The sequence below is a fragment of the Vespa velutina genome, chromosome 17, assembly GCF_912470025.1.
Source record: "Vespa velutina chromosome 17, iVesVel2.1, whole genome shotgun sequence".
Classification (NCBI taxonomy): domain Eukaryota; kingdom Metazoa; phylum Arthropoda; class Insecta; order Hymenoptera; family Vespidae; genus Vespa; species Vespa velutina.
This window is the reverse complement of record NC_062204.1, coordinates 1,627,830-1,642,379: the sequence shown is the minus strand read 5'-3', so window position 1 is coordinate 1,642,379 and position 14,550 is coordinate 1,627,830. Positions and strand designations below refer to the sequence as shown.

Sequence of the window (14,550 nt, the reverse complement as noted above, 5' to 3'; positions counted from 1 at the left end):
ACGTAGATTTTATATTAAGTTATCACTAGGTTTTTCAAAAATATTTCTAGCGATAAGTGTTTGCGATACTAGAAATATCTCATTTAGTGTCGTGGCATCACTGAAAACCGTTTGAAAGAGGAGATTTACGTTGTAGAAAGCGGCACCTCGTATCAAGGTTTTTTTGGTGTTTTGAACTATACCTTAATAAAGTGCTAGTTATAATAATCTGTCGCAATTTTGTGAAATAAAACGCATTGTAGTGACCTGAAACATGTTTCGGTCAAAAAAAGACGTTGATCGTCACGTTCAAGATATTTTTCGTAAACTGAAAAACGACAATGAGGTATGGCTTGTTTTTAGCACGGAGAGACCGTGTAAAATGAATGACCGTTTTGTTACGTTCAAGGCGCGCACTCGTAACGTTTTTAAGTGATTAACTTCTTTAGAAAAGAATTATTCGAATTTTTTAACAATATGAACTCATTTTCTGCTTACCACATGTTTAAACACGGTCTTCTCTTTGTTAATTACATTGTATTGATCTTTTAACTTTGATATAGTACAGTTATATGAATCTTCATAACCTATTCTGTAGAAACTTAAATAAGTGTGCTCTCCTTAACGTTACCATGCTCGGGTAACATTATTTTCAAATATACCAAACATTTTTTTAATAAAAATTATTTTCTTTGAAGAAGCAAATCAAATTATAGAAACTGATCATTTCAAGGTCATTTTTTCTAAAATTTTAACATTAGAAATGTTTTTATAATAAAATTTAACTGTTGCTTTGTAAATATTTTATAAAAGATATAACAAAGAAGTTTGTAATGCAGTGTTTTATAACAGTGTAATCCCTATGGTAATTGTTCTTTACCAAAATATTTCAATTTTTTGAAATTAACATAATAATGCATAACTTATTTATATTTACAATGTTTGATAATTTATAAATTTTGAAGAATATTAATGACTTTGAAATCTGCAAATTTGTAACTTTGAAATAATATTAATTTCTATTATTTTATTATTTTATTATCTCTTCAAATTAAACAATTTTCATGTAGAAGAATTTTTGGTATCTTTGAGTATTACGAAGTTATTTGAAATAGTAATATTATTATTATTAAAACGACTACAGAAATTGCTAAAAAGGAGTAGTTAACTATTAAATTTATTATATTATAACATAAAGATTGACTTATACAACATATTTTTTTACTTACAGAAACCATACCGTTGTTATAATATAGCTAAATTATATTATCAAGTAGGAGATTATGAATCTGCCAAGAGATATGTATCTTCTTACTTGGAAGTACGAGAAGAATCACCAGGCGCACATAAGTTATTAGGTCAAACTCTTGAAGCGTTAGGAGAAAAAGAAGCAGCATTTAATCAATATAAATTATCTCTTGAATTAGATGCAAGTCAAAATGATTTAGTTTTAAAAGGTATATTCTTAAATATTAACGATAATATAAAACAAATAATTATTGTAATAATTTATTTATTATTTTATATCAGTTTGTGAATTATTGGTTGATATGGATACTGGTACAGATGTTAATCGTATAAGATATTGGGTAAAGAGAGCCGATAAACAATTTTTACATCATCCTATAATTTTCAAATTAAAAGAGAAAATGTTAATGGCAGAAAGACCAAATGATAGTAGCGAAGATCTTGAAGCTTTAATTGCATGTAAGTGTTAAAATATTACTTATTTAAATTAATATTAGCAAACATTTAAAAATATGTAATCCTCAATCCTAAATATTATAAATATGTTATATAATATTTTTGAATAAATTAATTCTTTTTTTTAGCCGAGTTATCCATCAGGCCAACAGATGTCGACTTGCGTGTTAAATTAATTAAATATTATATGGCAAAGCAAAGATTCAATGATGCTTATAATCATGCTGCTAACGTGGAAACAACATATTGTCACAGAAATAGCATTATGTGGTATCAATCGCTCAGTGAGTTATTGGGAAAATGTAAAAAGAGCAAACAAGATGATTGGTCATTTTGGGTGTTTTATATATCCACATTAGAAAGATATGCAGCACTTTCTTTAAAGGAGCATGGCAATGAAACAATTAAAACAATACAGGAAGCAACGCAAGCAGTATTTAAGTATGTCACAATAAAAATTAATTACATTTAATTGAAAATAATATTAGAAAAGTATTAAAATTTGATAAAAATGATTACTTTCTATTACTAGAACATTATATAATATAATATTGCTATAATCTTTTTATTATAATTTTATCATTATAAATTATTTACAAATTTTTATATATTTATATATTTTCTTTTTCTTTTTTCAGTTTTGACCAAGTTTTGACTGAATTTAAATCACAAAATTTATCTGATTATCCAACTTACACAGAAGAGATGTTAACACATATGTGGGGTCAATTGCATTTTCATTTAGCATGTTTACTATTACGAAAAACTAAAAGAGAACAAGGCAGTTGGGATGAAGCAAGTCAACTTTGTGCAGTTCTTTTTTTATTTGCATTACATGTACATCCTGTAGATTCTACAGCTTCATGGGCTATTCATGGGAAAGATCAATTTAAAAACTTAGTTTCAGTATGGTATAGAGAAGGATCATACAGATGTAGCCAGGCTGGTATGTTTAAGGATGAACTATTAATGATTTAAGAGTATGAAAATTATTTTATAAATGCTTCATCTTGTTTAGGTAACGTTCTTCAGGATTGTGCAAGAAATAATGTCAAGAAACTGATGAATAAGATTAATACATTTTTCTTCACAGAAGCATGGAGAGAAAAAATTTATCGGGTATTATGAATATCTTATTTAATATATAACAGTTAATATTATTAATATTTCTTATTTATATGCATATAATATATATTTTTAGAAAAGTTTTGCATCCAAACTGTATCAACAACATATAAAACCTTCATATTTTTGCAATCATACAGTTTTTAATCCACCTCTTCGTTTGTGTTTACCAAATGAATTAAAACGCTATGATGAAGGTATATTTTATTTTTTTAGTCGATTAGATATAATTTCAAAAATTATTGCAATTAAGTTTTATTTCAGTTTCGGAAGAAGTATGGCCAGATTCGTTACATCATCATGTTTGGCTTGGTATTAGAAGTCGACTTCAAAATACTCAAAAGAAGGATCAGACATATCCACAGCAGTATTCACATGTATTTCCAGAATTGCAATTTTCTGTTCATAATCTAAATCAAGCTGGTCCTGACACATTATGTAAATTAGACATTGATGCATTTTTAAATGCTGCAGGTTAGTTGTAGAAGTAAACATAATAACATTATACTATGTTAATCGTTAATTATAATCTATGTTTGATAATGTGATTGGACATTCATAAAAATATTTTTGTTTTTAGTTTTATGTGCTGCTGTAATGGTTGAAGATCAGCAACAAAGAGGTTTCTTAACTCGAGAAAGACTTCCTACTTTACCAGCAGATTTAACTAGTCCCCTTTGTACATCTGCACAAGAGAAATGGTATTAATAATTTCCTCTCATTATCTTTATTAATATTTGCAAATTGTTTAAATAAAAGAGTTTACCTTCATAGGTGGTCATATGCATATAAAATGTACTCTAGAAAAGAGACATTAGAAGGGGATTTAGGAGAGATTAGACAAGAATTACGACGCGGTTTAGAAGTTGTGCGTTGTATCGGCAATCATGGTTTGCATCCAGTAGTTCTGGTACATTTGGCACGATTATTTCATCATAGGGTAAATATTGATTAATTTTTCATTTTTAATATTAATTTTAATATTAAAATTTTGTATTAAAAATATCTGAAAGTGTAGTTTTATAATATATGCTATGATAATTAAGGTAAAAATATTAAAAGAAAAAGATCCAGAGCATCTTGACATTAGGCCCTTAGAAGTTCGATATGAACTTTATTGGTCAACTGTTATACCTCTTCTTGAAAGATTGCAAAATAATCAAACTATACGTGTAACAAATTCTAAATTATTTAATTATGAAGGGTAAGTATATATTGTTTATATAATTAAAACATTGTTTTATTCTTTGTAAATATATATGATATTTTATTTATGTAACTATATTTAACTTATTTGTAAGAATAGAAAGAACATGAGTAATGCAGAATTAACTAACGCTTTAGAAGAAGGTAAATTACTTTTGGCTCAACGCTTTTTACGGAGTAAACAATATGAGGAAGCAATTGATGCATTGCAAGTATTGAAATGCCCAGAAGCTACATTTCAGCAAGGACAAGTAAGATCTTTTCCTTTACTTTTTTTAATTTTCTTATTAATTTATTTAAAAATAAAATATAATTTGTTTGAAATAGATTTATAAAATTCTTGCTGACGAAATAGTCGATTCTATGCCTAGAGAAAGCTTAACATCAGAAATAAGATCACAGCATATTATTATGCTCTCGAAAGCTAGAAATTGTTATTATCTTACTTTAGATCGATTACGTAATCCAGGAATGAATCTGGAACATCCATTAGATTCGGAACTGTGTATACATATTTCAGCTATAGAAAATGAATTAAAAAGGATCGATCCAGATTTATCACAAGGAGACTGTAAGTTAAGAATAGAATTTTATATTTATATTGTCCATATTATAGTATTTATCTAGTTTTATAATATTTTATGTAATCATATTGCAGTAAGTAGAAATGAGTGTGATGTTTTATCAGATGAAAGTTATTCACCTGCACATAGTGGAGTTGATCATCCTATAACAAATCCTATATCTTCTTTAACTGGATTAGGCACTCCTGTGAATATATTAAGTACACCACAAAAAAATACTCATCGTACTCCAAAACAATCTAGTACACCTTGTAGACCACAACATCAAGATATTATGGATTTATCAAGGAATCGCACGGTAATTTGATAAGTTATATATATATATATATATATATATATATATATATATATATATAGAGAGAGAGAGAGAGATAGTATTTAAAACTGTTTGTATGTTTAGGAAGCACGCCCAAGTCCTGAACGGCTTGATGCTCAAATACGTCAAATGATGCATACTAGAGATACTGTTATGCAAACAATCATAGAACAAAATAAAATGATAATGGAAAAGATAGATGAATTAACAAAAGAAATGGCAGAATTAAGAAAAGATTCTCAAAAACAACGTGTTCAACCAGTTAATTTTAATTCTAATATAGAAGATGATTTATATGTTTTTGGCGAAGAAGACTATGGTGATATAAATTATACAACCAATCAGTCAGCACCAACATCTTCCATTTCCGGAAATATATTTCCACCATCTCATAGACATCCTTATTCACCATTAGTATATCCACCAGCAACAGCCTTCCAAGGTTATTATCAAGGAACTATACCATTTACTGATCCAAATGCACAAGCAATTCCACCTTTATATCCTCCAAATGTTTATCCAATCCCTGTGTTGTATCCTAATCGACCTAAAGTACCAGACATGTTACAACAAGGTCTCTTTGCTGCATCAAGATTGGCAACTCAATTGAGTGATCTTATACCACCAACAAATATATCATTGCAAATGCCAATGCAGAAAGTTGAAGTAACGAAGCCTCAAACTATAGTAAAAGATACTTCTACTAAGAAATCTCCACCTGTAAATGTTGTAATAACTACTTCAGACACATTACCAACTACGGTACCATTAGTGCAACCTACTCTGAGTGTTACTATTCCTGCTCAATATAGAATGGGAAATACTTCTACTGTTACAACTACTACAGAATCACAGAATGTACCACATTGTTATCAAATCTCTATGCCACCTCAAGCTACTATTCCAACAACTATCAATTTATCACCTTTGCCTGCAACGCTTACATCAACACCTGCGAATATTTCATTATCGGAAATACCAAAAAGCAATAATATTGAAGTACGCACAGCTAGTTCACCAAATAGTTCTGCTGAACTACATGAACCAGAACACGATCCAATACCAGATTTTGTTCCTGTCATCCCATTGCCTGCTGAAGTTAAAGTTACAACAGGCGAAGAAGATGAAGTTACATTATATTGTGCACGCGCAAAACTTTTCCGTTTTGTGGATAAGGAATGGAAAGAACGTGGCGTTGGAAATGTTAAATTATTACGAAATGCAGAAGGGAAAGTTCGTTTGTTGATGCGTAGAGAACAAGTTTTAAAAATATGTGCAAATCATATGTTAAGACCTGATATGGAGTTAACTAGTATGCCAAATAATGATAAAGCTTGGATTTGGGTTGCGAATGATTTTGCAGATGAAGAAGTAAAAATTGAAAAACTTTGTATTAGATTCAAAACCGCAGAAGAAGCTCTCTCATTCAAACAACATTTTGATAGTGCCAGAGCCAGCTTAACATCTATTAATGAAAAAGTATTGAATGAAACTGATAATAAAGCGGCGACCAATGTTAAAATTTCCGAAGGAGAGAACAATTATTCATCATCTCTCGTTACTTCAACAGTCATAAATAATGTGCCGTTAGATAAAGAAAAAACTGCAACATCTACAGCTGTTGTTGGTGGATTTTCCTTCACATCAAAGCCAATCATTCAAACGGTTTCTACTGGAATAGAAAGTACATCTCAGAAACAAAATGAAACATCAAAAGTAAGTCCATTTATAGGTTTTTCATTCAATAAACCTGAATTTAACAAAACACCTGAGGTCATAATCACCTCGACAACATCCAAAAATGTATCTACACCTGTAACAACAATGCAAGGAACTGGTTTTACTTTCTCAATTGGTATGCGTGACGTAACGACAGTTACTACGTCTCAAACAGCAGCAATTGTTTCTACAACTTCAGCGTCTCGTGTCCCATTAAGAAGACTGCATGCACCTGCACCTGCAACATTAATTGTTACAACTACAGCAAGCGGTATCACTCAAAAATCTGAACTACCTGGCCAAGAGGCATGTGAAACAAAAGTTTTATTTGAACAAAAAGCAACTCTTCAACGACAATATAAAGATAATAAAAACTGGGAGAATAAAGGTACTGGACAGATGAAAATTATATTGAATGTAAAAACAGGAAATTTGAATTTATTAATGCATAGAGAAGAGGATTCAAAAGTCTGTTATAATCAAGATGTATCAGCAGAAATGAAATTTAATATTAAGTCTATAAGCAAAAATGTTATTAATTGGGTTGTTTATGATGCTAAAGGAGAGAATAAGTTGGAATCATATTCTGTAACATTTAAAAGCCTAGAGCAAGCATCAAAATTCTATGATATTCTTATAAATGATCAACAGAAAAAGAAAAAAGATAATATTTCTAGTGATGTGAAAAAATATGAAAATAAAAAAATATCCGAAACATCAAATGTAATTGCAGAAAATAAACAAGTACCATTATCAGAATTATTTAAGCCATCTCCAGAATCTTGGGAATGTAATGCATGTTACACTAGAAATGATGGTAAACAATCGAAATGTCTAGCATGTGGAGAATCGTCTCCTTTTGCAACTTCTAGTGTACCTACTGGAGCAGTTGAATCCACACCATCTTCTCAACAAGTGCCACTTTCTCAGCTATTTAAAAAACCTTCTGGTTCATGGGAATGTAAGGCATGTTATATTTCCAATTTGGAAACATATAATTATTGTATTGCTTGTGATAGTCCTAAAGATCCATCTATGCCACCTAAACAAAAGACAAGTGGTTTCGGATTATCTTCTGAATCAAAACCTACATTTACTTTTGGTATTCCTCAAGAATCTATTAAAGATACAAGTGGATTTACATTTCGAATAAACAAGTCAGTAGATGGAGCTACAGATGAATCTGCGAGTAAAGTACAACTTAACACAGCTATAAAATCTAGTCCAATAATAGGCATATTTGGAGGAATGCAACAACAAAGTACTTCAATGTCTCAAGACACACAATTTACATTTGGTTGTCCTGAGAAGTCTTTTGGCTTTAATTTTACAGCAAAATCACCAGCAAAATCACCCGCCAAATCGCCTGCAAAATCACCTGGTGCTGCAGAAACTAGTGACGAAGAAGTCGTTGAAAGTGATGATATTCACTTTTCACCGATAATTCCAATGCCAGACGAGATAGAAGTTAAAACTGGAGAAGAAGACGAGGAAATACTTTATAGTCATAGAGCTAAATTATTCAGGTATGATTCTGTAGCTAAAGAATGGAAGGAACGTGGATTAGGTGATATTAAATTATTAAGGCATCATCAAACTAAAAAATTAAGACTGATAATGAGACGAGATCAAGTACTGAAATTATGTTTAAATCATTGTCTCTTACCAGAAGTAGAATTTAAACCAAAAGATGAAAAAACTTGGCTGTGGAATGCTGCAGATTACAGTGAAGGAGCAATTGAGTACATGCAATTTGCATGTCGTTTTAAAACTTCAGAAATTGCAGCAGATTTTAAAAAAGCTATTGATAATGCTAGAAAATCAGAAAAATTATCATCAAATAATGAAATTGTTCAAGACGAGCAAATACAACAACAAAATACAAAGTCCTCTCAAGATATTCAAATTATATATGAATTAAAAGTTACACCTGAAGAGAGAGATGCTGCTTTAAAATTACAATTGCCAGAGAATTTTTATGCTTATAAGCAAAAAGAGGATTGTCCAGGATGTATAGGATGCAAAGAATCAAGTACACCACCAATTGAAGATTCACAAGCTCAAGGAGAATTAAAGACTAATGGAACTTCAAGTTCAACAATTTTAACTTCAAAGACATATATTGCTCCCGTGAATACAAATTCACACATTAATGAAATTAAAACTTCAGATAATGGAAATGGAAAAGCTCAAACAAATGCTTCTACTAGAATTTCATTTGTGACAAAATCAGATAATTCTGATGCAAAAAGTGCAGTCACGGTTAAACCAAATACATCTACTACTTCTAATATATTTGGTTTTTCTACATTATCTGTTGAAGACAAATCTACTCCTTTCAATGACAAGAAATCAGCTGGATTTTTATTTGGAGCGTCGGTTCCTTCTCAACCGACATTAAATGATAATTTGATAACAAGTGGATCAATTGATCAGTCTAATAAATCTACAGAGGATTCAAATAATGCGTTATCAAAATGGTTTGGTAATAGTAATGTAAAAATTTGTGAACCAACAGTTGGTACGAATCAACAATCTAGCAGTTTTCCTACTTCTGTTGGGAATTTATTCAACAAGCCACAATTTATTCCTAGTAAATCACTTGTAATGCCTAACTTTGGATCTAGACTAGAAATCAGCACAACATCAAAACCGATAGATACAGGATTAGTGGAATCATTTTTAAATACAACAGGAAGCAGTTCATCATTAACTTTTACAAATACATTTAGTAATTTATCTACAACAACTAACACTACTACCCCCAGTTCGACAACAATATTTGGTATGACAACCAATACAATATCAACTGGAAATGCTTTTAGAACTGGCTTTGGAACGATGGGTGCAATCTCATTAGTTGGTAATACTTCAGCACCATTTTCAAGTAACTTAAACTTTGGTCCAGCTGATTCTACATTACCAGAAGACACATCTAACAAAGATGATAATATCGGTGATTTCTTGACACAAAGTAATTTAACATTTTCGTCTTTAGCTCAGAAAGGCCCACAACTAGAAGCCTTTAAAAAAGGTATGAATCAACGTTAATTATTTTAAAGAATTACAATACATTATATAATTTTTTTCCATAGATCCGAACTTTTCTTTTACTGGAACTGGTTCATCTGTGTTCGGTTCAAAAATAACTTCATCGGTTCCTAATAAATCAACAACAACAGAAGAAATAAAACAAAACCAACGAGATAAAGATAAAAAAGATGATAACGACGAAGATGAATGTAATGAAAATGAAAATGATCAGGAACATGATCCTCACTTTGAACCTATTATTCCAATGCCAGATGCTATTGAAGTACGAACTGGTGAAGAAGATGAAGAAAAAAGTAATTATTTGATTTAAGCTTACTTATTTTATTTTTTGATCTTCTTTATATCTAAGAATATAATACTAAATTGAAAATAAATATATTTTCAGTATTTTGTAATAGAGCCAAGTTATATAGATACAATAATGCTACAAAAGAATGGAAAGAAAGAGGAGTTGGAGAAATGAAAATTTTACATCATGCCAAATATGGATCATATCGATTATTATTACGTAGAGAACAAGTTTACAAAGTTGTATGTAATTTTCTAATCAAACCAGATACAGAGTTCCGTCCGCTTTCTACGTCGGATCGAGCATGGATATGGGCAGGTATGAATCATGCGGAAGAAACTCCATGTGTCGAAGAGCTTGCAGTTAAATTTAAAACTTCAGAATTGGCAGCACAATTTAAGGAAATTGTCGAGAAAGTACAACAAACACTACGTGAAAGACAAAGTGAACAAGGTAGCTAATCTTAATTTTTTTGCTTAGTAATCATTACTGATATTCATAATAGTTTTATTGCATGAAGTTCAAATATTTTTTTCTTTACCTTTTTTCTTTTTCTATTATGTAGAGTGTTTTATAATTAAAAAATTTATGTATGTATAACGATATTTAATTTTATAAATTGAGCGATACATCTTTTCTGTGAAATGTCAATTGTATAACATTACTGTAAATGTAAGTGTATATAAGAAATGTAAAAATACATATATTGCTTTATTTAAATTGACGATTAACATATTGGAAATAATATTTACAAAGTTTTGTTTTTATAGACAGCTTCTACGATTTAATTCTTGCCTTTGTAAGATATTCTACAAATTTTCATATCGAAATTATTTTACTTTCAAAATAGATGTGTAGTAAACACATTTTATAATATAATAAAATCAAATATTACTCAATTCTATATTTAAATGTTATATAATAAAATGTTATAAAATTGTTAAGAGAGCTAAGAAATGCATTTTTACATTTAATATATAACTTTCATATTAAAAGTTGCTTATAATATAGCTTTGGCGATGTTAGATGATAATACTTCTTTTGTGAACAGAATGTTATTCAATTTATTGAAATATTATTTTAATTTAAGAAATTTTTTTGATTTATATATCATATTTAGTGCTTGTATTAATTATGAATTGATTAATTTTTGAATATCTCCTTCCAGTAAATAAATGTGTTTTATATCAAATTGGCGATAATATAAAAATAATTCAATGTAACAATATTTTTTTGATTAACATTAAACCAATGTTTTTATAGGACAAAAATATGAATGAAAGATATATGAATATATAATTTAATTAAGCACAATGATATTTAACGAAAAATAATATGTATTTATATAACAACTACGGTCAACTATTCAATTGTTATGTTTATTTTTAATTTTTTCATTTATAATATATAAACAAAAAAGACAAATTTCATTTTTTCATTTGTTTATAATCCTATGTAATTTCTCAAATTTTATGTTTATGTATTAAATAAGATTTTTCATTTGTAATAAACTATATTGACGTAATAGTATTGACGTAATAATAATAAAAAAAAAAAAATAATAATAATAATAACAATAAAAATAAAAATAAAATGCAAATGTTAATTTACGAACATCCTAGATAATAAATAAGTTATAATTACATGATTTCTGAAAAGTACACACTAAATAATAGAGAACTATTAATAATATTAATACAACTAATACCAGATATAACAGCATACAATTTATATATTTTATTATATTATGTAAGTTTGGAAATATTATCTATTCAATTTATAATAATTTTTAAAAAAGTATTTTGTATCATTTATGTTTTCTTAGATTTATATAGTAAGAATAAAAATATATAATTTCTTAAATGCATATATTTCTCGAAATAAGATCGGATTTTGTTTTTTTTTTTACAGGTATATGTCATATGAATTATAAATGACTTTTATAATTTTATGAATTATGTCATGATTGTTCACAATATGCTGAAATAAAATTAATTCTTTTTGACTTTTTTTAATAAGTTGTATAATAATCAAAATCTTGTAGTTAAGTGTAATAAATTATGTCTTTGTTTTATATATATCTATATTTGTTATATAGATATCAAATATAACAGAGGAATTGTGCAAGAAGATCAAGAATGTGTTGATGAGATTGATGATGAAATCGATGATCAAGAGGATGTTGATGATGAAGATGATCATGATGAGGATGAAGGTCCATTATTTTTTGAAAAAAGAGCCACCTTATATACAAAATCAAATGATGGAACAAAATGGATACAGATAGCTTTAGGAACATTGGCAATATATTATGATTCAAATATTTTTGGTGAAAAAATAATATTTAAGGCTGATGGATCTGGAGAAATGTTGAGTAATACGATAATTAGTATGACCACCGAAATGCAGGTAATTTTTATTAACAAATATAAGAGTGATATAGAAAAGAATTTTTGTTTAAATCGTTGTAGATTGTTTCGTTATTTAAAATATTTTGTTTATTTTTTCCAGCTCGAAGGGAAAAAGTGTATTTGGACTGCTATCGATCATGCTTTAGAGCCTCCTACAAGCCGTACATTGAAAGCAATTTTTTCATCTCCACAAGCAGCGGAACAAATGCATAAAATTTACATATGTGTAAGTATAGAAAAACATTTTTATAAACAGATATATAATAACAAATTTTATATATATTAAAAATTTTCACTTTTTAGTTTTAAAGAAATTATATTATGTTTTGGTTGAATTATTTCCAGGGATTGGAATGTGCTAAACAAGCCGATATTAGTGAACAAGTAGAGGAAAAATAAAAAAGTTTTTTGTAATAGCTAATTATTACGATCTCCCTTGTAAACATAGAATGTATTGTTATTGAAGTCTCACTAGAGGAAATTTTTTACTGTACTTTTTATGTTTTCAAGACATAGTCTATATACAAACAAATGACATTGATGTAGATATTACATGACTATTGTTATTATACAATTCTCTATTTTAGTCCATGTATTTATCAAAATAGTATAAGCAACAAAAAAAGAATGTTTTCATAATTTTATTCTGTATTTGATATCTCTAAGAAAAACAAAGTAACAAGAGTAAATTGAAATACTCAATAAATAAAAAGAAGTGTGTGCCAATCAATTTGTCCTAATGATTGTCTTATAACAAACAGATAAAATTTCATGCTTTTTATTAATAATTATTAAATAACGATTTTTTATTATTTTGCATTTATATAAGTGTTTAAGTCGTCTAAGATAGAAATATTATAAATGCGATTATGCAAAAATCTATTATTTTATTACATGTAAATATAACATCAAAGATATTCTATTATGATATAACTTCTTGACTAGAGTAATATAGTAATATAGAAATATTTTCCAAATTAGAAAAAAAATTCTTAATAACATTCTAGAGTAACAATAAGTTTCTATAAAATGGAAATTAAATAAAAGACTTCACTATGTAAACGATTTCAAATCATTAAAAATAATTTCTTTCAACATCTACAAAAGATAATATGAAGTTAAAATACTGTTCTTACTAGCTATTCTTATTGTCTTCTTACGATTAGTCCAAACTTCACATTATATTAATTAAGCACATATGAAATTATTATAAAAGTATCAAGAAGTAAAATTTCTTCTACGAGACTTTAATGCATATTTATCTTATTTATGCATGAATTATAATTTAATTTTTTGAAGTGAAGAAGTCCGATCAAAGTCCTAATGGTACAATAATATCCTATAGAAATGTAAGAAATTTTAAGTGTGTTTATAATCACTGTTGTGTTACGATTTTAATTTTTTTTATATATGAAATTATATATATATATATATATATATATATATATATGTTTTTAACATAATAATATTGTAAATACACACTTAAAATAGATATTTAAATATACATATTTAAATTCCTTTAATTTTCATATTTATGTTTAATTTAATGCTACAGCGACGAGTAGGATTAATATTTAATTTTTATTTATTTTTTTTTTAATTTATATGATAAATTGTGATCATATTAAAAATAAAAAATAATAAAGAAATAAACTTTGTTTTACTAAATTATAACATATCATAAATGTAAACATATGACATATCATAGATAGTGTCATATCAATTGCTCGTTTAGACTTTAGACATTGTTAAAGTATTATGAATCAGGGTTCAATTCATGTTATCTATATATATATATATAAAAAAAAAAGAGAAGAACATAGGATTATTTTAAGAAAATACATTATCATTGTCTTTATTTATTAATCTTAGATTGAATAAATAATATAAAACTTATTTATTAAAAATTATTGCATTACTATTTGTTATTAGTATTTCGTAGTATATGTAACAATGCAAAAAATTAAAATATTATAATTCATTATTTATAATTACATTATAATTCATGTAAATATTCGTAAATAAGAAAAAAAATAATAAAGAAAAAAAATGTTAATTCTATATTCAACAAGATTAATAGAAATGTAATATAATTTTTAAGTATATTAATTAATAAATTTCCTTTATTTTTATTCCCAATTATATTTAATATGAATAAAATTC

General features: G+C 27.5%; 1 protein-coding gene across 1 annotated transcript; it reads left to right on the top strand.

Moving 5' to 3' along the window:
• The first annotated feature begins 99 nt into the window (after positions 1-99).
• Positions 100-14,420, top strand: LOC124955228 (E3 SUMO-protein ligase RanBP2-like). The gene is made up of 20 exons (XM_047509371.1): positions 100-325; positions 1,211-1,436; positions 1,510-1,686; positions 1,812-2,124; positions 2,322-2,629; positions 2,702-2,802; positions 2,885-3,005; positions 3,073-3,282; positions 3,389-3,509; positions 3,583-3,748; positions 3,855-4,012; positions 4,115-4,265; positions 4,342-4,585; positions 4,673-4,896; positions 4,999-9,667; positions 9,729-9,980; positions 10,073-10,429; positions 12,075-12,385; positions 12,488-12,613; positions 12,733-14,420. The coding sequence occupies exons 1-20, from the start codon at positions 254-256 to the stop codon at positions 12,784-12,786; spliced, it is 8,361 nt and encodes a 2,786-aa protein (XP_047365327.1). The 5' UTR covers positions 100-253; the 3' UTR covers positions 12,787-14,420.
• Positions 14,421-14,550: the final 130 nt, after the last annotated feature.